The following is a 22,064-nucleotide window of genomic DNA, read 5'->3' as shown; positions in this document are numbered from 1 at the left end:
AGGAGAACAAGAGTCTGAAGGAGGAGCAGGACTCTGTGAAAACTGCTCTGGGTAAAATGCAGGCAGACCTGAAGAGTGTTCACGGACAAATCGCAGAGCTGGAGAAGAATTTGGGAGCGTCGCGTAAGAATGAGGGCGATCTGCAAGAACAGCTCAAAACAAAAGAGGACCTGTTAGTAAATAAAGAGGTTCAACTCAAAACGCTTCAGTCCAAGGTGAAAGCTTTAATTGCCAAGGAAAAAGAGCTTGAAATAGCCAGAGCTGATGCAGAAGCCACCCTTGCGAAACAGGCAGAATTGATCCAACGAGTGACCTGCGAGAAGCAGGCGATGGAGATGTCTCAGCTAGAAAGAAGTGCTGTCCAAGAAAAGGAAAACCAGGAAATAATAGGCAAATTGGCTGTGGTTGAGAGTCAGTTAGAGCTAAGTATGAAAGACGTGTCCAGGCTGCAGGCGGAAACTTTAGACCTGAGGGTGAAGGGCCAACGGTCTGAGGAGGAAAAGCTTACATTTCAAGCACAACTGGAAGTAACCGAGGCTCAGAGGGATGAGCTCAGGATTTTGACTGAGCAGCTGAAATCTCAGACTGAAGCTTTGAATCAGAAGCACATTGAGGAGCTTATGGAGTGCCAAAAGAAAGAAGAGAAGTTGATGGAAAAGCACAATAGAGAAATGGCTTCACACGCTGAGTCAGCACTATCAGCAGCTGCAGTTCAAGATGAGCTGTCCAGCCTGAAGGCACTATACAACAAGCTTGTGTTGGAGAACACAGAGATACGTGAGGGCCTGCACAGAGCAAACACAGAGATGGCAGAGTTGGGAATGACCATATGTAAGCTGAGTGCAGAAAAAGAAGAGGCCACACAGCTATGGACCAGTGATACTGCCAGGATCGCAGAGCTAGAGAAAGAAGTTGAGCGAGGAGAAGAATGTGTGACAGAGCTACGGCAGGAGAATTACCAAATAAGACAGGAGTTGATTAAGAAAGAGTCACTCTTGGAGAATATTGTGGAGCTCCAGGAGCAGCTGGAAAAATCCAAGGACCTGGTGCAGAATGTCAAAGAGTCCAACAAAGAGGAGATGGAGGCCATAAAGTTTCAGATGAGCTCAGAAAACATGAACCATCAGAATCAGATGAAGGTGAGATGAAGGTTGTTGAGTACACCTGACCAACTGTTTTTCTGACTTTTACGTTGCTGTCTTCTAATGTTGTTCGAAGAATCAGCGTGAAATGTGTTGCGTGCAATGCATTTATACTTTTCTTGTTTTCTCCCCTGTCATCCACTGTCACATCTCAGAGTGTGACTGAACAGTTGAACAAGGTGAAAACTCAACTACAGGAGGAGCTGAAGAGAGTAAACAACCTGCAGACTGAAGTGTCTGAACTAAAGGTCAGAGTCTTAAGTGAAGCTTGTAGTGAGATGCAGTGATTGTTTTAGTTTTTTTTTCTCTTTGGGGAGTGGGTGATGTCAACTAGAAAAGCTTAGTTGATTAAAAAAAGGTCAGCAAAAACAAAGTCTGAAACATAGTCATGAGGGAATACAGGTGTTGCTGTGGTACTCTTACATGTTACTGCTAGAGTTGATTAGAGCTAATTGCTAATCTAGTCACAGGACAATTTAATGGAGATGTGAAAGAAAAGTTGGATGGTGTAGAACATGTACTGAAATAACAGGTGATTCTCATTTTTGATGAACCAAAAAGTAGCACTTGATATTTGGGGGTCATTGCTGAGCTGAGAACAGACTTCATGTGGGTTTTAAAAAATCAAAATCAACTTCTTAATGAACACACGTACACAAAAATGTGTCTCGCCACACAGACAGTCATCAGTTACTGAAAGATCATCAGTTACACTTGACTTGGAAGGCAACAGTGCTGAATTTGATGCACATATTAAAAACTTTAGGCCATTTTTGACGCTAATAAAATCAGAAGAACTCATATTGTTAAAATAGTTTTTGCATGCAAAATGCAATTGTTTTATACAAAGAGAATAAAAGAAGGGAAAGCAGATTGAGATTAAACTTCAATGACCCAGTAATTGTGAAATTATATAGCAGATGTCAGTATTATTGTTTTGTTTTTGCCCTTTTCCACTTTGTAAAAGGTTGAGAATGAGCAGTTTTTGCTGCTAGTTGGGGAGAAAGATGCCCACATCACAAAAGCAGAAGCAACCATCAGAGAGAGTGAAAGTGAGATTCAGCAGCTGAGAGAAGCAGTCAACAGGTGGGGTCCTGTCCAACCAACTATACATATGAATTTTATTCTATAATTTGATAAAGTGATGTAATTCTCTGCTTTCTTCAGGGTTGAGGAAGCACACACATCTGCTCAAATGGGATGTGAGGAATTGGAGCAGAAACTCAACAAAGCAAACACAGAGCTGCAAAGCCAGAGCCTGAAACTGACTGCAGAGATAGATGACCTAAACAGGACCAAGACCAACCTCGAAGAGAGACTGATAGAGCTCATCAGGTATTACAAAAAGAAACAGACAGAGAAAGAAACAAAATAAATGTTGTACTACGGTATCTGCCCTTTAATATTCACTGTGGCCATTTGGTATTTAAGTTGTCACCTTTGATTGAGCCAGAGCAGCAGGACAGATGTGTCTAAGAATGCTGGGAGAGTTTACTAAGAGCAGGATTGATGGTGGGACTTTGACAGAGAGCAGTGTAGCTCACAGCCAACCGTGCAGGGCACAGTAATAGGAAGATGAACAGCTTCTATACATAGATCCACACATTAGGTCATCACACTCTAAGGAAGAGAACACAAAAACAAAATTCTCATGGTGCCCAAACTAATTTAAGCTACAGCACAGGACACGGCATCATTTATTTGTTTGATAGTAGTTCAGCGAGACAGTTAGTTTGACTTAAATATAAGAAAAATAGATTCTTTACAAAGACACTGATCTTCCTCATATTAATCTTTGCTTCACATCAGGGACAAAGATGCTCTGTGGCAGAAGACAGATGCTCTGGAATTTGAGCAGAAGCTGCGAGCGGAGGAGCGCTGGTGGTTGATGGATAAAGAAGCCACTCATTGTCTGGACTGTCAGGGCCAGTTCACCTGGTTTCTGCGCAGACATCATTGCAGGTACAGTGGGAGTTTCAGGAACCATTGGTTCCGCAGTACACAATGTCTCAGTGTTTCAGATGTGTATATACATATATAGTACATGTGTGTTGAAAAAAACTTTTTTCAACAATATGTACAGACAACATTTGTATCAACTGTTTTTATACTCTCGATTACTGCACGGAAATAGATGGACGGTGGAGTTATTGGATAAACTGTGTTATTTTGAATATGCATTAAAATGAGTAAATGTAAGTCTGGTTCATTTTATTATTAATTTTTGCAGTGAAACATTCATTTCAGTAGCTCTGGTGTAAAATATGTAATAAAAAAGCCCTCTAAATTTAATTATTTATTGCGGCTTATGCGTGACACAGCATTCTTTCCATTACATCTGACGTCTGTTTAGTTTCATATCTGACTGTCAAGTCTTATCAGAACACCGTTTTTTTAATGAATGTTATGTTTGACACCAAAACCTTGGAGTGGTAATAGGTACCATTTCTCCCACTTGTTGTCTTTTGTATTTTATTCTTCAGAACGAATGACTTGTTGCTTGTTGAAATAAATAACTGCCTTTTCTGTTCAATCAAGCTTTAAAATAATAATAATCACTTTACTCACTGTCTAAACTTTTTGTTTTTTTTCCAGACTCTGTGGTCGCATCTTCTGCTACTACTGCAGCAACAACTTTGTGATGACCAAACAAAGTGGGAAGAAGGAGCGATGCTGCAAGGAGTGTTACACCCAGCACACTGCAGTGGTGGAGAGATTCACAGAAGCAGAGCTCAGTCCTGCAGATACACAGCCTCCTCCAGATGGAGCGGGACCTCAACCTCCTCCTGAACCAGCTCCGTACACACCCACCCCTCGAGTGACAGGTGAGACGCTCAGCACGACAGAAATAACTGCTACCAACTGATGTTTTCTGTTTTTCAAGGCTGGTCTGAAAAGGTTTTTGCTGTCCTCTGTGCCCACATCTGCTTTCCTCCCTGTAGGTTAAATAGGAAACCAGTGAAAAGACTGACTTCCTCTTATAAAGGAACAATGACAGAATGTTTATCCTAATTATTTTATAGAAAAGCGGAACAAGGTTTGACTTTTATTCCCAGAAAGAGGTTTTTTTTTTCTGTAAAGTATAATGTTACAAACTTTGAAATGGCAACCCTACATAAAATTCTCCATATATTGTTGTGCATGTTTTTATATCTGTCCTTCTGATTGTGAAAATAAGTATTTGGATTATTAGATCAATTAATGGCAGTTTTGTTTTCTTCTAGTTTCTGAGTCTGGTATCAGATCTGATGATGGAGCATTTGACATCATCACCGAAGAAGAGGTGAATGGTGTCTACGACAGTGACACCAACTCCCAGACCACCGGAGGCTCACTGGATGGAGAACAAGACAGACCTCCTCCTGGGGCATTGAACATGTGAGTGAAGGATAAAGAGCTGTGACTGAAAACACATGATTTGTTTGAACTATTTAAACTCCACATAATAGTATGATGTAATTAGCTTATTCCATCATCCCTAATACTGTAATACTATATTACAGTATAGTAATACTATATCTGCTATATATATGTATGTGTATATATATGTATCTATATATATATATGTGTGTGTGTGTATATATATATATATACACATATACACGTCATTTTTCAGTTGTTTCTACTTATATACAAGTAGAAACAACAGTTGTTTCTACATATATATATATATATATATATATACACACAAGTAGAAACAACTGAAAAATGACGACAATTGTCATTAGAACTTTTTTCAGTTGTTTCTACTTATATACAAGTAGAAACAACAGTTGTTTCTACATATATATATATATATATATATACACACAAGTAGAAACAACTGAAAAATGACGACAATTGTCATTAGAACTGTGTGATCTGTGGTTAAATGTATAAATGTCTGCAGTACTTAGATGAGATAACTATGCTGCTGCATCAAAGCAATGATCTCACAGTCAAGAGCCAGTGACATTAGACACAATATTGTCTTTGTTCCTGCAGAGGCCTGGGAGATAATGCTGAAGACCATTCAGAGATTACCCTTCTTAAATCAGGAGAAGTCACGTGAGTTAGCTTTTATTCAGGTTGACATTCCTGTCACTTGTCCTGTCCAGGGGTCCTAAGGCATCAGTAGGATTCAAGGGTCTTCCTGTTCACCTGTCTTCTCACAGGATGGTTGTTCCTCTCAGCATCGATGGTATTTCTCAGTTCGGAGATGGTTCCAGGGAGCTCTTCATCAAGTCCAGCTGTTACAGCGTGCTAACCGTTGACATGAGAGACTGTGGCCAGACCATCAGCTGGATGTTCTCCTCTGAGCCCAAAAGCATCTCCTTCAGTGTGGTTTACCAGGAATCTGCTGACACTCCAGTGGAACAGACGAAGGTAGTTGGACTTCATGTTTAGTACTTTTGATGCACATCCAGGAACTGTTTTCAGGAACTACCACTTCTTCTTCTTTTTAATTCCATGTATGATGCTCACAATCAGAAAACTATGATTGTTGATGGACCATAAAGAACATAAACCTGTGAATAATACTCGAATACTGCATTGTTATTACTTCACTATCCTGTAGTATATGTTATAGAAATCAAACCAACTAAATACTAAATCAACTTCAAAGCATCTAATTTTGAAGAAAAACACAAGTGCAGAATAAAAACAGAGCAGCTCCTACCAGGGTGTTTCATTAGTGTGTTGGGTTATAACTTGTCAGAACATTCTATTTATTACCTGATCAGGTGTTGGTGTCTGATAAACGAAAAACAAAGAAAGCATCAAATTTGTATTATAAGACAAATTGCACTGAGCTTTACTTGACATGAATGTTGACTCAGACCAGTGAATTTTAAATGAATCAGCCCTTTGTTCATGATCTATTCTTTTTTATTTTGTTTAAAACCACTTCTCTGTTTTGCTCTCAGGTGCTGATTCCTCTGACTCGCTGCAATTCTCATGAAGAGACAGTTCAGGGTCAGCTCAAAGTCCGTCACCCCGGTCACTACATCCTCATCTTTGACAACTCCTTTTCACGGTATGGATCTCTTTAACATCTGCCATCAGCCTGTAATAGGGAGACAAACTCATGAATGAATAGTTGGTGTATGTGTGTCAGTGTGTGTGTTAGTGTACAGGAACAACAACCAATAATTAACATGTGAATCACATTAATAATTTGCAATATTATCCTGATTAAAATGTATAATCCATTTCAACACATGGATAGAATGACGTGCACTGTATATCCCATAATTCAATTTTCCCACTATTGTTGCTTTATTTTTCCAAATACTTGGTCAGTAACCTTCTTTCCTAAGATAAACATTAACAAAAACAATGAAGGACGTTATGTGGGGCTACATTTTAATGTAGAAATGTAACTCCGCATTTGCCAATGGATAAAAAAAAGATCACGCACAATCAGTCCAATTAATGTTGATGTTAAGGTTGAACAATAATGGGCAAAAGCCCATCAGAGATAAGTTTGGGGTCTGGAAGGCGGGACATGTTTACAGCGATTGAAACACAGGAAATGTTTGTCCGGTTGTAGGATCAACAGACTACAGGAGCTCAATGTCATTAGAACATTTCCAGGCTCTCTCTCTCTCTCTCTCTCTCGAATCTCATTTAAACTGCAGTAACTTTGATTTACATATCAAATGTGTGTGTGTGTGTGTATATATATATATATATATATATATATACACATACATACATACATATATGCATATATACATACATATATGCATATATATATATATCTTCTGGTTTTCTTATTAAATTTGGCCTCTGTTGATCAGAAGTCCTTCTTCCAACAGATTTATCTCCAAGAAAGTATTCTACCACCTGACCATGGAGAAACCTGTTATCTATGATGGGAGTGACTGTTCCTGAAGATGTTCTATGCACATGATCACAGTGTCACTGTGATGTCACATTGGTTTTCGTCAGGATTGGAGAAACAGTTTTTGCAGTTTTTAACAGCTTTTTAAATATTTTATTGTTTTTACGTGTTTTTAGATGTACTAAGGCAATAACTGTAGTCCTCATTGGACTAGACCGCTGTAAACGCTTTTTTAAAGGCAGCCATATGTCACAGCAGTTATTTTAATAATTGACCAAGTACTTTTATGAAGTTGTTCCTCAACAGCAAAACAAAAATGAGTTCCTGTAACACTCCCTTCCTAACTGACCGTTGCCGTTAAATGCTACGTTATTGCAAAGGACAAAGGAGAAGGTGATGGTTTTTTTTAGTTCACTTATTTAATTTGTAAAAAATAATTTGCACTTTTCCATCATGGTGAGGAAACAAAAGCACTAAGTAATAACCCATTTGGGTTTAATAAGGTTTCTGATTGAAAAACAAAGCATATGCACTTTGTGCAAACATCTCAGGAGAAGGGAAGGAAATAGGAAACTCTGTCTTTCAGAAGTAGCAATTTCCTAATTAGAAGAATACTGCCAAAAAATACTCTGTATAAATAAAAAACTGAAAGGTTAGATATCCTTCTGTCCAGTGATAAGCTGTAATCCCAAAAGTGCCTTTTCTCCTCATTCTCACAGAACACTTTTCTTGGTACTGTTCTGAAAGAATACAGATCTGCTAATATTGTAAACACAATGTAATATGTACATGCACATTTCTGAACCCTTTAGCTATTCCTGTACTCTGATGAAATAGTTCGGGATACAGCATGAAGTTTATTGTTGCATTTTCTTTTTTAAGAAATTTTTATGAAGCAATAAGAGAAAAACAAGGCTGATCACATTAATGAAGCTCTGTGCTGCTTTTTGTCAGAGATCTGGTTGTGCTACATGGACAAATCTGTTATTTTTTAATGTGTGATATATTTGGATCGTGACACTTCTTCTCTGTCTTTTTATTCTTCTTTTTTGCCATGATGACAGTTTTTTTAAAAACTATATTAAATCTGTTTGGTTGCTGTAGTTGCACCAGCAGATTACTACAGAAAACTGTAGTATGAGGATACTCAAGTCATAGAACATAGAACTTAAATGTGTTCTAAGAGAACCATTGCTAGAGTAGCAAATAGAAAAAACACAGAATAGAAACAGTATTAAATTAGAATTTCAGTTGCTGCTAATATTACCTATTGGGAAGAGACACAAACACATACACACAAAGGAGAGAGAGAGAGAGAAAGAGAGAGAGTGAGTGAACAGAGTAGAGCTCAGCATCTAGTCCTGATGCAGTTTCGCTCTCTGTCTGAAGCGCTTGGTGAGATCGGTAGAGGATTCTCAGCAGCGTCACCATGTCCACTCTCCACATCAGCAGGCTCTTTTTGTCACTCTGTCTCCTTCCAGCTGTGAGTATTTGATCTCCATTTGCTGCATCTAACAAATCCTCTGTCACCTGTAGAACTTTATAATTCTCTCTGGTATTTACTCCTGACGTAATACATGGAATGCACGTAAAGCTATACAAAAGACAGAATCTTGTTCATTGTGTGTGTGTGTGTGTCTGTGTCCTATGCAAATTTGCAGTGGTGGTTGTTCAGTAAGATGTGTACCGTAACTTTTACTTTCAACGTGTTGCATCCGGAGAGAAGTCGATATACAGTGGACAACACAAGTGATTTAGAGTTCATACATAACATTGACCGAGGTTAGATTTGGAGCAGTAGATACTGTGGCTCGTCTGGTTCAGACTCTATATTTCATGTTGCTTCTGGTTTTGACAGTAGCGGATAGGAATGAAGGAGTGTAGTATATATGAGAGGGGAGGGGAGATATCTGTGAATAGTTATCTGGAAGATGAAGTGGGAATTGAAATGCAGTAGACAAACATGCAAAAAAAAAAATCAAAAATACTAATACAGTACTAGTATTTATACTAGTAATTTCCATATTCATTTACTCTAACATTTTCCCATTTGGTATCAATTGTTTGAAAAAGAAAAAGCGTTTGCATGTTTCAAAATACACCCATGTTTGTGTCCAGAAACCAAGGATTTTCACTTGAGATGCAAAATCACAAGCCTTGACGACAAATGACTTTAACTGATTGGTTGGTAATATTATTTGCCCTATTAAAAACAAAATATATATAATAATAATAATTATTATTATTATTATTATTACTACTAGGTCCCTTCCAGTGGACTCACCACCCGCAGGAAGGTTCAGGGGGGTTGGTACGGTGCAGTGTGATTTGGGTGGCGACTGCTGCCCCCGCGACCCGGTAACGGATAAGCGGATGAAAATGGATGGATGGATGGATGGATTACTACTAGTAATGCTCAGTGCAATGAGACAAAGTTGTGCACATTGTAATATTTTAGACTATCATCAGCGTAGAGCAGGCCTTACGTTCATGTCAAATTTTGTTTTTTTACACTATGTGAATCTCATGCCAGTGGGTGTTGATGCAAATGACTTAGGGAAAACCCAATTTGCACAGATGAACAGATGTATATAGGAAGTGTGGGAGAGTTTTTTTTGTGGGAGAGTTTTATTTTTTTTTTTTTTTTAAAGGGATGCCAGTTCATGTGTGCATATGTATATCATGTGGCTCTTAGCCTCTTGACTGGTGGGCCACCCCTGGACTAGAGTAACAATTGGGTTTGTCTACTCGGCTGTTAAATACATCCAGGCCAAACGCAAAGCACAACACGAACCACTAGGTGGCTGCTTCATGTTTCTGTCACTACATGTGATTATTCAAACCTGAGATGTGTGCTGTGATTGATTTTAGCCCAGAAAATGCTGATATTTAACAGAAATGGCACAGTGACTCAAATTTAGGCGAAAGTAGTCAGACAGCAGATATTTACCAAAATTATTAAAGGAAAAACTATGGATACGCTGTGAGGCTCCGTTAAAGAAATTGATTACCAACCGTTAATAACCAACCATTAGTCGACCATAAAAATTGACCTGAGCCGAGAAGTTATGGCCCAAGTCTGGCGATCGTTCCCTCTGATCTCCTAATAGAACCTTGGAGGTAGTAGAAATGCAAACTGTGGATGCATTAGCCACTGGCTGCACCGGTGACCAGGGACATTTAATGGCTCTGTTGGCTGACCTCTTATTTGTACTGTCAAGGTGTGTGTGTGTGTGTGTTTGCACTAGTGTGAGCAGAAACCTGTTTGTGTCTGTTTGAACTGCAGGTTATGTACAGAATAATAATAGCAGTTTAGCATTAAACCCAGTGTACTTGGCTTAAGGCATGGGAGATCAAAGACTCCAGCTTCTACTCAGGTTGAACTGCAATGAAAACATAATTAAAAATATATAACGTGTATGAAACTTTATATTTATATTTTTATATTTTTCCCCCAGTGAGAGCAGTAAAGTGATGCACATTCAGCAGCATATTCTGCCACTGTGATTTTTAGACAAAGACAAGACTGTTACTGTTCAAAAATCAAGTCCTTAAATTATTTATATACATGAAAGTAAATTTAAAAAAATCACATATGTTTGTTGTTACTACATTTATAGCACATTTACTAACTTTTCCCAAAATGGGGTTTGTTGATTGTTCAAGCTCACATTTAAAAAGCTCATTAAAGATGCTATTCATTAAAGAGATATTCAGTGTAAATCTCACACATCAACGATTTTTAAACCAGAAATGTCAATGTAACATTCAAATAACACACGCACACACACACGTACACCCGCAAATAATAGTCAGTGTGTACTCAGAATGTTTGAATGATTTTTCTTTGCTTTGTTCTCACTCACACACACTTACAAGTGCATTTTATCTGGACTTCTCAATAACTGTTATCACAGAGGTCTCTCTAATATCCTCAGCAGAACAAACCAGGGAGAACAGGCTGCAGTGAGTGTGAGACACCACTGCGTTCCACTTGATTCAATCTATGCTTTTGTCGTTCAGTGCTCAGGACTGTTCAGAATTATAATGACTTCCTGGAGGTGAATAACACACACACACACACACTGTTGACAAGACAAGGGTCCATGGTAGATTGAGGTTGTTTTGAATGTTTAGGAGAAAAAAAACACAGTTGAAGGACAGTATGAAACTAACAATAATTAATTTCCATAAACCTGTGGTATCAGTGTCTAACTTAGTTTGGTCGTCCTCTCTTTTTATCACCCCACCCACTTCACTTACACATGTATTATTTTTTGAAGCCTTTTCATCCTTTTAAATGAGTTGGGATTTTTCTTTTGTGATGACACAACATTTTAAAGGTTATACTGAAGGTCTGTCCAAAAAACAAAAATGAAAATGAGATATTTTGCAGCTGATACTCATGTATATAATATTATATAAATTATTAATTAATGCTTAAATGAGTCTACTAAAGAAACAAGTCATCCTGGACCCTGGTTCCTCTGTGTCCTGACGCTGGACCAGCTGGGGAGATGCTAAGGATTTCATTTTCATTTTATTATAGGTTTATGTTTTTTAATATTTTGAGTGTATTAAATCCAGTGTGTTAAATCTATGGAAGGACAAATTCTAAAAAGTAGCAAACCAGTGACGTACTTGCTGTTAGGCAAGAGCACTAACCACCCATCCACTGAATTGAATAAGCATAAATACAAATAAATGTAAGAAAGGGAGTGTTCACACTACTCTTTTATTTAAAAAAAATCAAGAAGTATTACAGTATGTCGGCCCATGACAAACACCTGTCTGAGTGTTTTGTCCACCTACTTCAGTGAAGTAACTGTAGCCTCCAGCCACGGGCTGACGTCATCAGCTGGTGCCCAACCATCACTGAGTGTTTTGGCTCTCAACCACAACACTCCCCAGCTGGTGGGCCGACAGTGGAGGCCAAATCACCGTCCATCTGCTCCTGACTTCCTGCTTCCTTCCTCCCCGTCTGCTCCACATCCACAGAGAAGCTTGTTCTGCTTCTTCTGTCTGTCCTACGAGCTGATGGATTCTTAGCTGGATTTAGCTTTAAATCCTCTGCTGTTGATTTCCACTGGAGCTAGCCCCGCCTCCCTGCTCTCGTCCCTACATTCCTGCATGAGCGCTGTTAATTCGACTCCGACTGTTTTCCAGTCTGTATTCCAGGCTGACCACCACACAGTGTCTGGGCGGTGGGCTGTTCATGTGCCCTCATCTTCCAGGTCTGAGCAACATAGGGGTGTAGAGCCTCAATCTGCAGGAGAATTTAAATAAATCTAAATCAAATAAGTTATTGATGATGAACTAAGACCTATTTTTTTTTTTTTTTTTGCTGTTTTTTCTGTTTTGATTAACGTAGTTTTGGAATTCAGCCCCCGTGTTCATATTCAAATGTAATTTTGTATAAAAGCCTGTATCATTTATTTCCTGAGGGGAGCGTTACGTCTTACATTCCCCTTTGCGTACTAAAATTCATGGAGTTCATAAACTGAACTGTGTGTTCTCGTTCTGGATCACTGAGCAGACTTCATATGTTTTTTACTCCACCGCCGTGGGAAAGCTGCACCTCATTCACTGTTGAAAATAGGAGGTAACATCTGCAAAGTGAGTCCAATCTGATGGCCCCTCTCTGGGTAGTTAGTGGATAATGGGCTTCACCTCCCGCAGAACATTTTTACATCAGGCTGCACATGGCTGCGGCTGAGAGAAGGGGATGTTGTCTTGCCATTTAGTTTCATATCGTACACATTTTCAGCGTCTGAATAGCAGCTCGCTTTATCCCATCAGGCAGCTTTGATGCATGAGCAGATGCACCTCCAGGGCCTGTCATTACCAAACCATACTTTTTACCTCATCACCTGCTGTTCAAAGCTTCACTCACTTTCCCTTGGCTTTACGCTGGCCGTGCAGAGGGCAATTTTTTGCAGCACATATTTCCCTCGTCGTGAACGTCACATCTCTCCAACATGACACACACACTCATCTTCCACTATGATAAAAATGGCATAGGGTTTAATGATTTTCCTGGCACGGCTTTATGTGATAACTAATGCATACAGGATTGTGTCGTGAATGTAAGAGCCTTTATTCTCTGATAATTAAATGTGCATGCTGGGAATTAAATCAACAGGCAGTTGTGACGCCTCTAAACACTCATGTGTCTTTAAGTGTAAATAGACACATCATTTTCAGGCGGCGGTTGTCTTCCTTTGAACAGGAAGAGCAGTAATTGTTGAGTAATTTGCACGGTAACTATTAGATTGTTAGCATTGCATCACAAACAAAGAGAAGCCACAGGGATTAATATTTCCTAGATAACAATTCAGGGAAGGAGACGATATCAAGATCTTCAAATGTATTCCTCCTTACATACTGAACACCTGTTCAGTCAACAACAACAACTGCATGTCAGGAAAAGTATAATTCATTGTGATTAGGCACAATTACAGCCACCCTGTGATCAATGCGAGTTAAAATTGATCAATAGACAACGTTACAGTCATGTATTATTGTCTAAAAAGAAAAAGAAAATCCATTTGAATTGATCCATTTTAGCTCTGTCCTCCAGTCGGACTCATCGCTCCGTCTCAGCCTAACATCTTTGATGGAGTGACATCTGCTCTGAGACCATTCATCTCAGTGAAGTCAGGACAACTGTGTGATCAAAGGTCCTTCCTCTGAGTGTCTTCAGCGCCACCACACTCCAGTCTGAAGTCTCTGCACTATCATTTGATCATTTCACTAGCACACTCTCAAGATTTCTAAGTTGCAGCACAGCGTGTCGTACAAATGTGTGAACATCTTTTCTACAATATGATGCTCCAGCCAGGACGGAGCTCCTCAGCTGTTATCTTTGAATTCAGATTATTATCTTCTTTGGCTCCATGAAAGAAATCCATCTGTGAGAAAAGCTGCACCACAGGCTCTGGGATATAACGGAGGTTTGGTGGTGAAGTGGTTTCCTTTGAATGTTTACATAATATGCTGACCTAAGTGCACTTGAAGGCAGCATGGGCTCATTTGCAGTTCAACCTATAGAAGCCTATAGAACGCAGTGAGATTCTTCTCTGGCTACGTTCATGTTGACTCTTTGACCTTCCACTTAAGTATGCCTATAATCTGGTCATTTTTTCACCGCTATAGTCCATATGACACTGTGTCAGAGAAGCTGAGGGAATCTCTCTCCTGTGACATCTCTGCAGATTTATTCATAACAGCAGCGTTTACAAATGCAGCGTAGAAAATGAGTCTTTATCAATGTTGTCAGGCTTTAGATGACATCCTTCTCTGTCTGTGTTATTTATTGCTAACCACTGGTCAAATTGACTCACTGATTAGAGCTGAGTAACAGTGTTACTGCTGGAGCACAGGTGAAATAGAGACTACGGTCGCAACCTTTTCCCCATGTCGTTGGAGAGAAATGTCAGTGTTGTTTTTTTCCCCTCGAGATCAGCTTTATTGATCATCGTACACGTACAAACACATATACACAAGTGCACTGTCAGTGGCAGTCTGTGAGTAATTCAGTCTTCAACAGTAACAGGTAACAGTCTTTGGCTTCTGCTGCAGGTTTCATCCAGTCTCCACCCCGAATGTGAGTACATATATCAGCTAGAGAGAGAGGAGCAGCGCTGCCTTCAGGACATTGCACGACAAGATAACAGAAGCTATGAAGGTATGATAATAGAACAAACGAACATGTTATGGTTAGAGAAATGTAGGATCTAACTATATTCACATCCTTAGATAAATAAATGGACAGACAGACTACCTAGTAACTACCTAGCTGCCTAGCTACCTGGATAGATAGAGAACTATTTGTCATTGTGACACAGCACTGCTAAGTAAACTCCACACATGTTCATTTGTCCAGGTTGTCCTCCATTCTGGGATGCCATCGTCTGTTGGCCTCATGCTGTCATTGGAGATACGGTCCAGAGAGGCTGTCCTGCAGTTTTCTCCCTCTTTACAAACAGTACAGGTGATGAATGAATGCTTTGAATAGAGATGTATGAACATTGTTTTGTGGTACAACAAGTGAAACAACAACAAATGGTCTTTTAAATGTATATAAAATCTGTTAGTATAACTATTCACTACCTCTTCTTCATAAACTGAACTACTGCCTTCAATGAAATAGTTGACGTGTGTTTGTGGCTCTAGGTGACTTTATTTACTTGTTAAATGATAAAAAAAGACTCTTTTGATGTCAGTTGATGGGATAATTCTGTTGAGTTTTTTTTCCTGCCAGTAGTTTATGTCTTTATGGCTCTAAATTCCTGATCTTTTCACCTTTCACCTCAGGTTCAGTGAGCCGCAATTGCACCAGCAGGGGTTGGTCCAGTCCCTTCCCACCATATCACATCGCCTGCAGCGTGGATGATGACATTCCTGAGGTAAGAGTTACTGTGGCAGGGTAGCTGCAGAGGTCAGCGACTGGCACAGGTTAAGAAGAAGAAAATAAGAAAAACACAATAAGAATACAGGCACAATTGTAATTTGAACAAACAATTGACTTTTTAACAATGCCATTGTTATTTGGATGGATTATAAAGTGAAGTTGTCAAATGACTGAGTCCCAGAAGAGTTAGAGCCAATCCCAAGTAATTCAAACAGAATGTGTTGTACGCTCTTGACAGAGTGTCAGTATCAAATAGCCAAAAACAGGCATTCGCACACACACACTCATGTGTAGTGACCAATTATCACAATACCCAAGAATGTGGGAGGAAGGTCAAATAGGCAAAGAAAACATACAGAAAGGTCACCCACTGCTGGATGCAAACTAAAGACCATGGAAATGTAGTGGAAAATCGAGGATGAGAGGAAGAGGAGAAGAAGAAGAGTTAATGTAGTGTATTCATGTCAGAGAGATGAACAGACAGTGGGGTTTTTTTGTTTTTTTTTTGAGTAATTAGTCTGTGCTCAGACCAGGGTTGTGCAAACAAGAAACATGTCAGAGGCACAGCTGAAGTAAAAGCTGCACCTCTGACATGTTGTGGAAAATAGTTTGGTAGACAAAAAAAAGAGAGAAAACAAACGAAAAAATGAACACTTTTATGTTGTTAACACAAAATGTCAGCAGGAGAACACACGTCTTTGTTTGGTCAGAGTCTGCACATATTTTTACTTCTCCATTTGCTTTCTCTAAATTCATGTTGACTACTCTTTTTTTTTTACTGTCCTTCTATTTTTGTTTACCTTTTATACAGCTCCTGTTTGCAACATTGAGTTTCTACTTTATTCTACTCCACTGTGGTTTGCAGGTAGTTGTCACACCATTCTGTCATAGATTTTTGTGGAGAAATCTATGACAAAATGAGTTTCCAATGTTTTTGACTGGTTCAGTGACAATGGAGTAACATGCGACTCGGAAGCTGCTGCTGTGAAAAGAATTTTGAAAGAAGAAAGAAGTTCCATAGATCGAATGCCAGCAATCTGGTAACAGCTGAAATGATCCTGTTCCTCAATTGAAGTCACCCTGCCTAATTATAATCATCGCTTCCTTGAAAATAATAACACAAAAACACCTCTGCCGCTACACCGGGAGTCTTTTGTGTTCAGGTGAAAAAAAAAATCTTTGAAGTCTTTCACAGGCAGAAGTGGAGAGACATTAATTACAGGCTCTAAAGTTGGTGTGGTTTCCTTTTAAACCACCTTTATGTCTGATTTTACGGCCTCTGCACACACTCCTCTGCAGCCACAGAATTTACAGACATTAAGTTCATTTTGGAGCCTGATGGGATTTAGTGTTTACGATGTCCTTTACCCAAATCCATTTTCATCTCACTGTCAGACAGAAGAATCGTACTTTGCCACAGTGAAGCTAATATACACCGTTGGCTACAGCGTTTCTCTGACGGTGCTGGCTGTTGCCGTGTTGATCCTGTTGCTCTTCAGGTTGGTGCAGATCACTGATATTCTTCAGAGGAAAGCACAGACAGAATTTCAATCAGAACTCATTTGAATTTGACTATTGTTTTTTTGTTTTTTTGTATTTCACAGGAAGTTGCGTTGTGCCAGGAACTTCATTCACATCCAGCTTTTCATTACGTTTATCTTAAAATCAGTGGCGGTGTTCATAAAGGACGCCACTCTCTTCTCAAGTGATGACATCAACCACTGCACCCTCTCCACAGTAAGATAATGATGCAGACAAAAAGAGGTTCTGTGCCACGTTCGTAACAGTCTATCTGAACCTCTATCTTTCCTCCTCTGTCTTTTCCTGACATATGTAGTTCTCCTGTAAGGCCTCTGTTGTCTTCTGCCACTACTGTGTCATGGCTAATTTCTTCTGGCTGCTGGTGGAGGCGCTGTACCTGAACTCCCTGCTGCTCTCCTCCTTCTCTCACTGCCGCAGATATCTGTGCTGCTTCAGTCTGCTGGGATGGGGTTAGAGAGCCAACATTGTCACTTTGTTAAAGGATGATATAATTCTGCCTTATTTTTTTTTTTGTCCTCTTTACAAAATGATAAACTGTTTGTACTCTGGCTTCTGTATCAGAAAACACACTCGTCGTAGCCTCAGCCCTGTCTAAATCAAATTCAATTGGAAACTGATCCTCAAAGGATTTACAACTTCAGAAGACATTTCACTGTCATTTTTTAAGAGTATTTTTCTCCCCTCAAACATCACATTCATTTTCTAATTCATAATACCCCAATGTCATGTATATTATATATACTGCAGTATTTAAAATTTAGTATTACACTGATAAACTCTCACAGCTGCTAACGTTTACCTCGACAAACTGTGGAACATCTAGATTTTAGCAGCAGATTCCTCCAGTATAAACTGTTAGTGGACACTCTCCTGTGCTCCTGGACATTCACGAACACAATGTCCTCTTAGACTCGGTCAGTGAGTCTCAATATAAGGTGCAACTTCTGTGTAAGTTCTGTAGGTTAGAAAAAACAATACACTGTTTAAAACTGATTCAACTGGAAACTGAGGCTAATCTTCAAAGAATTTACAACTTCAGTCAACATTATCCTGTTATTTAGTAAGAGGTAAACATCATGTAAACTGTTCATACAGTAGTATTATGATCAAACCTCACCTGGTGATTCCTCCTATCACACATTGTACTTGTTCTAATAAGTGATTCAACATCTGGTTCATTGACATTTACTGTGAGTCACTGAATAGATTATGTTGACATTTAACCACTTGTGGGGCGTCTGTGTGATTATGACAGTATGAAGTGTCTGCATGTGATTGACACCAGTGCTGTCTTCGTGTGCCGTCACAGGTGTCCCAGTGCTCTTCATCCTCCTGTGGATTGGATCCAGGCTCTACTTTGAAGACACGGAGTTTGTATAAATATTTCTAATTATTATTGTCTACTGCAATTTTTTTTTTTTAGAATACAGAAACAAGAAGTAAGAGATTCTATGGGTTAAAATGTAGCATGCTGCTATAACAGGAGAGCTCACAGCCTTTTCAGTCTTTGCTCCATTCACAGCACTACTAAGGACTGCTGAGATAAGTCTGAGGTGTATGTATTTTTAAAATAAAATTAAAATTAATGAATCACTTATAAGCCTTGTTTATTATGTTTAATCCAATTTATTTTTGATTTTTAAATTATGATTTGATTCATCTGAAGCCTTTTCTTTGCTAAAAACAATTACCTCAAAACATTTTTTTTGCAGTTTTACTTTCAATTGTCATTCTGTTCTAGCCCCTTTATCCTGATGATTGTTATGGGATCGTGTCTGCCTCCTGTGGTCAGCTGAAGTAATTGTTAATCACCCTGAAGAAAACCTTCACAGGCTGATTGAAGCGAATAATGCTGAATGTCTGTCCACACAGATGCTGGGACATCAATGAGAACTCACCCTACTGGTGGATCATCAAGGGACCGATTGTTGTGTCTATAGCGGTAAATACCTCCATTGTGCTGGAAACAAACACAGTTATTTCAATGATAGCTCCTCCATTGTGCAGCCAGCTGATTGATTGATTACTATGCAGATGCTTTGTTTACCTTTTTTGAATCTTTGAATCTAAAGGCTAAGCCAGTGTGTATATTTAAACTGACAAATTGCAGACGGGACATTTTTTATGATTGCCATGATATTCAATAATCACGTTACTGTGAGAAACATTTTTATTCAATCTGTCAAGGCGTCAGCTGATTAAGGCTGAACATCGGTTCTTCCTGTAACATTCATTTCCTTTTCTTTTTTCAACAGGTCAATTTCATGCTCTTCATGAACATCATCCGAATCCTGATACAGAAACTCAATCCTCGACTCATCCAGTTCAACAATTCCTCCCAGTACAGGTGACTATTAAGCTGCAAAGTAGCCAGAGATTCATTAAGAGTAACCCACTACTGCAATTTTGTTTTACTTCTAACAACATTTTTAACTTTAAGAAACCAGTGTATTCAAACTCAAATGACTAATATTTGCTTTAATCATGTTTAGCTTTCATCTTTTCTTTGAACATCCAAAGTTTGGACCGGCCATCTTTAAACTATTAAACCCCTTTATGGTGGGATTATGGTGTTTCTGGAGTATGATTACCTAAGTAGACACTTTGATGTCAGAGAAGATGTGTTGGAAATATAATGATTCATTTATGAAGTCACCACTAAAGTGCAGACTCATCAGTCTGGCCACGTCTGTCTTCCCACTTACCGTGAGGCTCATCTGAGTTTCTACTTGAACATGGCGGAGTAATTAGCTGAAAGTGTGGCTGCACGTCATGCATATCTGCATCTTATAAAAGATAAACCTCACCAAACTGAAGGGATCCTTCACTTGATTCCAGCAGCCAGATTAACTGGAATATTTCAACATCCTTACGTATAAATGTGCACCTGCTGCTGCTTTGACACGCTCATGAATAACAGCACTGTTAACACACACACACACACACACACACACACACACACACACACACACACACACTGCTATCTAAAACAACATTAAGATTAGACATGTGATAAACAGCAGGTATCTTTATCTCCCGGCCCTGTTTTCCTTCTTTGTGCTGCACAGACGCCTGACCAAGTCCACCCTCCTCCTCATCCCTTTGTTTGGAACTCACTACATGTTCTTCAATTTTCTGCCCGACTACTTCAGTGTTAACCTGCGCCTCTACATCGAGCTCTGCATCGGATCCTTCCAGGTCAGGCCAGGACTGTGTCATTTTAACACTCAATATTTTGCAACATTTTTTGTAACGGCCCCAAAACTCACTTCCAACTCCCTCCTGTGAGCTGCTAAACAGAATGTAATATGTGACGAAGAGAACTCTCAGTGTCTGATCAGGGACCGTGGGACTGAAACCAATCTTTCAAAGGCAACCGCGTCTGATGTACACGATGTTCCAAATAGATCTATTACATCACTGATGTAAATTTGAAAGTTAATTAGCTTTTTTGGATTTGTTTCCTGCTCTCGTGGGTATTAGCTGCATCAATGAACCCGTAACTGTTCATTTGCAGTGGTGTAAATAAGATGTTAGGTGACATGTAGAGCTGAATGAAACAATTCAACTTCTACTGCTGCAAAACCACTGAAGTGGGTTATAGTGTGTGTGTGTGTGTGCGTGTGTGTGCGTGTATAAATGTATACATATACACATACTGTATATACAATTTTAGGAAAATGTCCAATCTTTAGTGCCTCCTGAAGTATTTAAAAACAAACAAAGTCTATAACATTTTTTTTTACTCGGTATAAAACATTTATATAAAGAACTATATACTACTATATACTACTTGTCAAACTCAAGGCCCACGGGCCAAATGCGGCCCGCCAGGTCATTTTGTGTGGTCCGTGGGAGCTTAAAAAGTGTTTAATTGCCTTGTAATGATGTCCATACTGCAATTTTTATTATTATTATTATTATTATTATTATAATACAGAGCAACGTACAATATTTGTAACTTGAATTTGATTTGTATTAATACTTTATGGAGTAGTTACAGCTACAGTATACTTTGGATGAAAACAGACTGTTTTCAACATCCACATGATTTGAAACACATGTCTTAGGTTTGTCTGTAATGAAGACCTTGTTTCCACTTCAGTCAAGATTTACAGCAGGGCATCACATGAACACAAATCAACGCCGTTAACTGTCCCAGGTTCCTGGCTGTGGGAGAAAAACATTTTTATATTTTCTTTCTTCAGACCAGTGTCATCATCTCTGTTTGATATTTTCCACTACTCCACATCTTCAATTGTTTATCTTAACCCTCAGTGGTAACGATTGAAATGATCTCTCTTACAGGGGCTCCTCGTTGCAATCCTCTATTGCTTCCTCAATCAAGAGGTCAGTGCACAGCACAGCGCTCCAACCTTTACCTCAGCTCTCTCAGGCACATTATTTAAAGCCCTCCATTGCGTAATAAGCCTTTAAAGCCAGATCATATGACATCAGGAGCTGAGTGTTTAGAAGATGTCAGGGCTGAAAAGGCATGATAATTTTCCACTTCTCCTCTCCTTGTTATATGAGTCAAAGAAGCCCTAATGCTCTAATGTAACTGTGATGATTAATGAGAGGTCAACCACTGACCGACTGAGGGCAGAACCAGTCTGTTTTACATAAATACCCCAAAGCCGACACGGTCATCTCCTAGACTCAAGGCTCAGTTTATTCCCTCTTGATATGTGTCACTGTGCAGCTATAAGAGAATTCAGATCTCTGATTTATTAAAAATATGTTTGTTTTTTATTTAAAAACAGCATTTAAAATAATGAAATAATCACTCTAGAAATAAATTAATTTCTACAATGAAAAATACTGACAAACCTTAATTTGTTATTATATGATGAGCAGTTCAACATTAACTATTTAATTAATTAATCAATTAATTAAAATAAAATTAATTTCCATGCTACAGGTCCAGAAAGAAGTCCATATGCAGTGGCTGAGGTGGCAGGAGAGCAGCTACGGGGTGGTGTCACCTGCTGCTAAGGGCAGCCAGATGGACACACCTTTCTAGATCCTTCTGACATGATGCTACACACTGCTGGATAAATCTGTTCCTGAATGTGTCTGTGTTCTGTATACATTTACATTTTATTAATTGTGGACTGTGTCTAACCCACTGTACTGATCA

General features: G+C 39.1%; 2 protein-coding genes and 1 long non-coding RNA gene across 6 annotated transcripts in view; 2 read left to right on the top strand and 1 right to left on the bottom strand.

Moving 5' to 3' along the window:
• Window positions 1–8,970, top strand: part of fyco1a (FYVE and coiled-coil domain autophagy adaptor 1a) — a 14,440-nt gene extending 5,470 nt beyond the window's left edge. For 3 of the 4 annotated variants that reach the window (XM_025063982.1, XM_025063984.1, XM_025063990.1), the window contains 11 exons: window positions 1–1,139; window positions 1,298–1,390; window positions 2,110–2,228; window positions 2,310–2,477; window positions 2,952–3,104; window positions 3,738–3,967; window positions 4,367–4,520; window positions 5,127–5,189; window positions 5,297–5,507; window positions 6,050–6,159; window positions 6,944–8,970. The exon at window positions 1–1,139 is cut by the window's left edge and continues 1 nt beyond it. In XM_025063982.1, coding sequence (XP_024919750.1) covers window positions 1–1,139; window positions 1,298–1,390; window positions 2,110–2,228; window positions 2,310–2,477; window positions 2,952–3,104; window positions 3,738–3,967; window positions 4,367–4,520; window positions 5,127–5,189; window positions 5,297–5,507; window positions 6,050–6,159; window positions 6,944–7,019 — 2,516 coding nt within the window. In that variant the 3' untranslated portion in view covers window positions 7,020–8,970. The remainder of the gene's footprint in view (window positions 1,140–1,297; window positions 1,391–2,109; window positions 2,229–2,309; window positions 2,478–2,951; window positions 3,105–3,737; window positions 3,968–4,366; window positions 4,521–5,126; window positions 5,190–5,296; window positions 5,508–6,049; window positions 6,160–6,943) is intronic. The other variant, XM_025063988.1, reaches the window with a different exon arrangement.
• LOC107990269 (uncharacterized) lies at window positions 5,997–14,542 on the bottom strand. Its single transcript, XR_001761820.2, has 2 exons — window positions 11,782–14,542; window positions 5,997–6,189 (listed from the first exon to the last, which is right to left on the bottom strand). It is a non-coding gene; the product is annotated as an uncharacterized LOC107990269 (long non-coding RNA).
• On the top strand, window positions 8,359–21,978 carry ghrhrl (growth hormone releasing hormone receptor, like). The gene is made up of 13 exons (XM_025064019.1): window positions 8,359–8,452; window positions 14,551–14,656; window positions 14,855–14,962; window positions 15,286–15,377; window positions 16,778–16,881; window positions 16,987–17,119; window positions 17,220–17,373; window positions 18,234–18,294; window positions 18,797–18,866; window positions 19,180–19,271; window positions 19,993–20,122; window positions 21,233–21,274; window positions 21,846–21,978. The coding sequence occupies exons 1-13, from the start codon at window positions 8,399–8,401 to the stop codon at window positions 21,945–21,947; spliced, it is 1,248 nt and encodes a 415-aa protein (XP_024919787.1). The 5' UTR covers window positions 8,359–8,398; the 3' UTR covers window positions 21,948–21,978.
• Window positions 21,979–22,064: the final 86 nt, after the last annotated feature.

Source organism: Cynoglossus semilaevis, chromosome 2 (assembly GCF_000523025.1).
Source record: "Cynoglossus semilaevis isolate Cse_v1.0 chromosome 2, Cse_v1.0, whole genome shotgun sequence".
NCBI lineage: Eukaryota > Metazoa > Chordata > Actinopteri > Pleuronectiformes > Cynoglossidae > Cynoglossus > Cynoglossus semilaevis.
Note: the sequence above shows the minus strand (reverse complement) of the source record. Positions and strands in the feature narration are given on the sequence as shown.

What these genes read in the sequence shown, in the direction of transcription:
- ghrhrl (XM_025064019.1), top strand. Translation starts at nt 8,399, where the DNA reads ATGTCCACTCTCCACATCAGCAGGCTCTTTTTGTCACTCTGTCTCCTT. An exon ending in CACTCTGTCTCCTTCCAGCT is followed by an intron (nt 8,453 to 14,550) that starts GTGAGTATTTGA and finishes CTTCTGCTGCAG; the next exon opens with GTTTCATCCAGTCTCCACCC. An exon ending in ATTGCTTCCTCAATCAAGAG is followed by an intron (nt 21,275 to 21,845) that starts GTCAGTGCACAG and finishes TCCATGCTACAG; the next exon opens with GTCCAGAAAGAAGTCCATAT.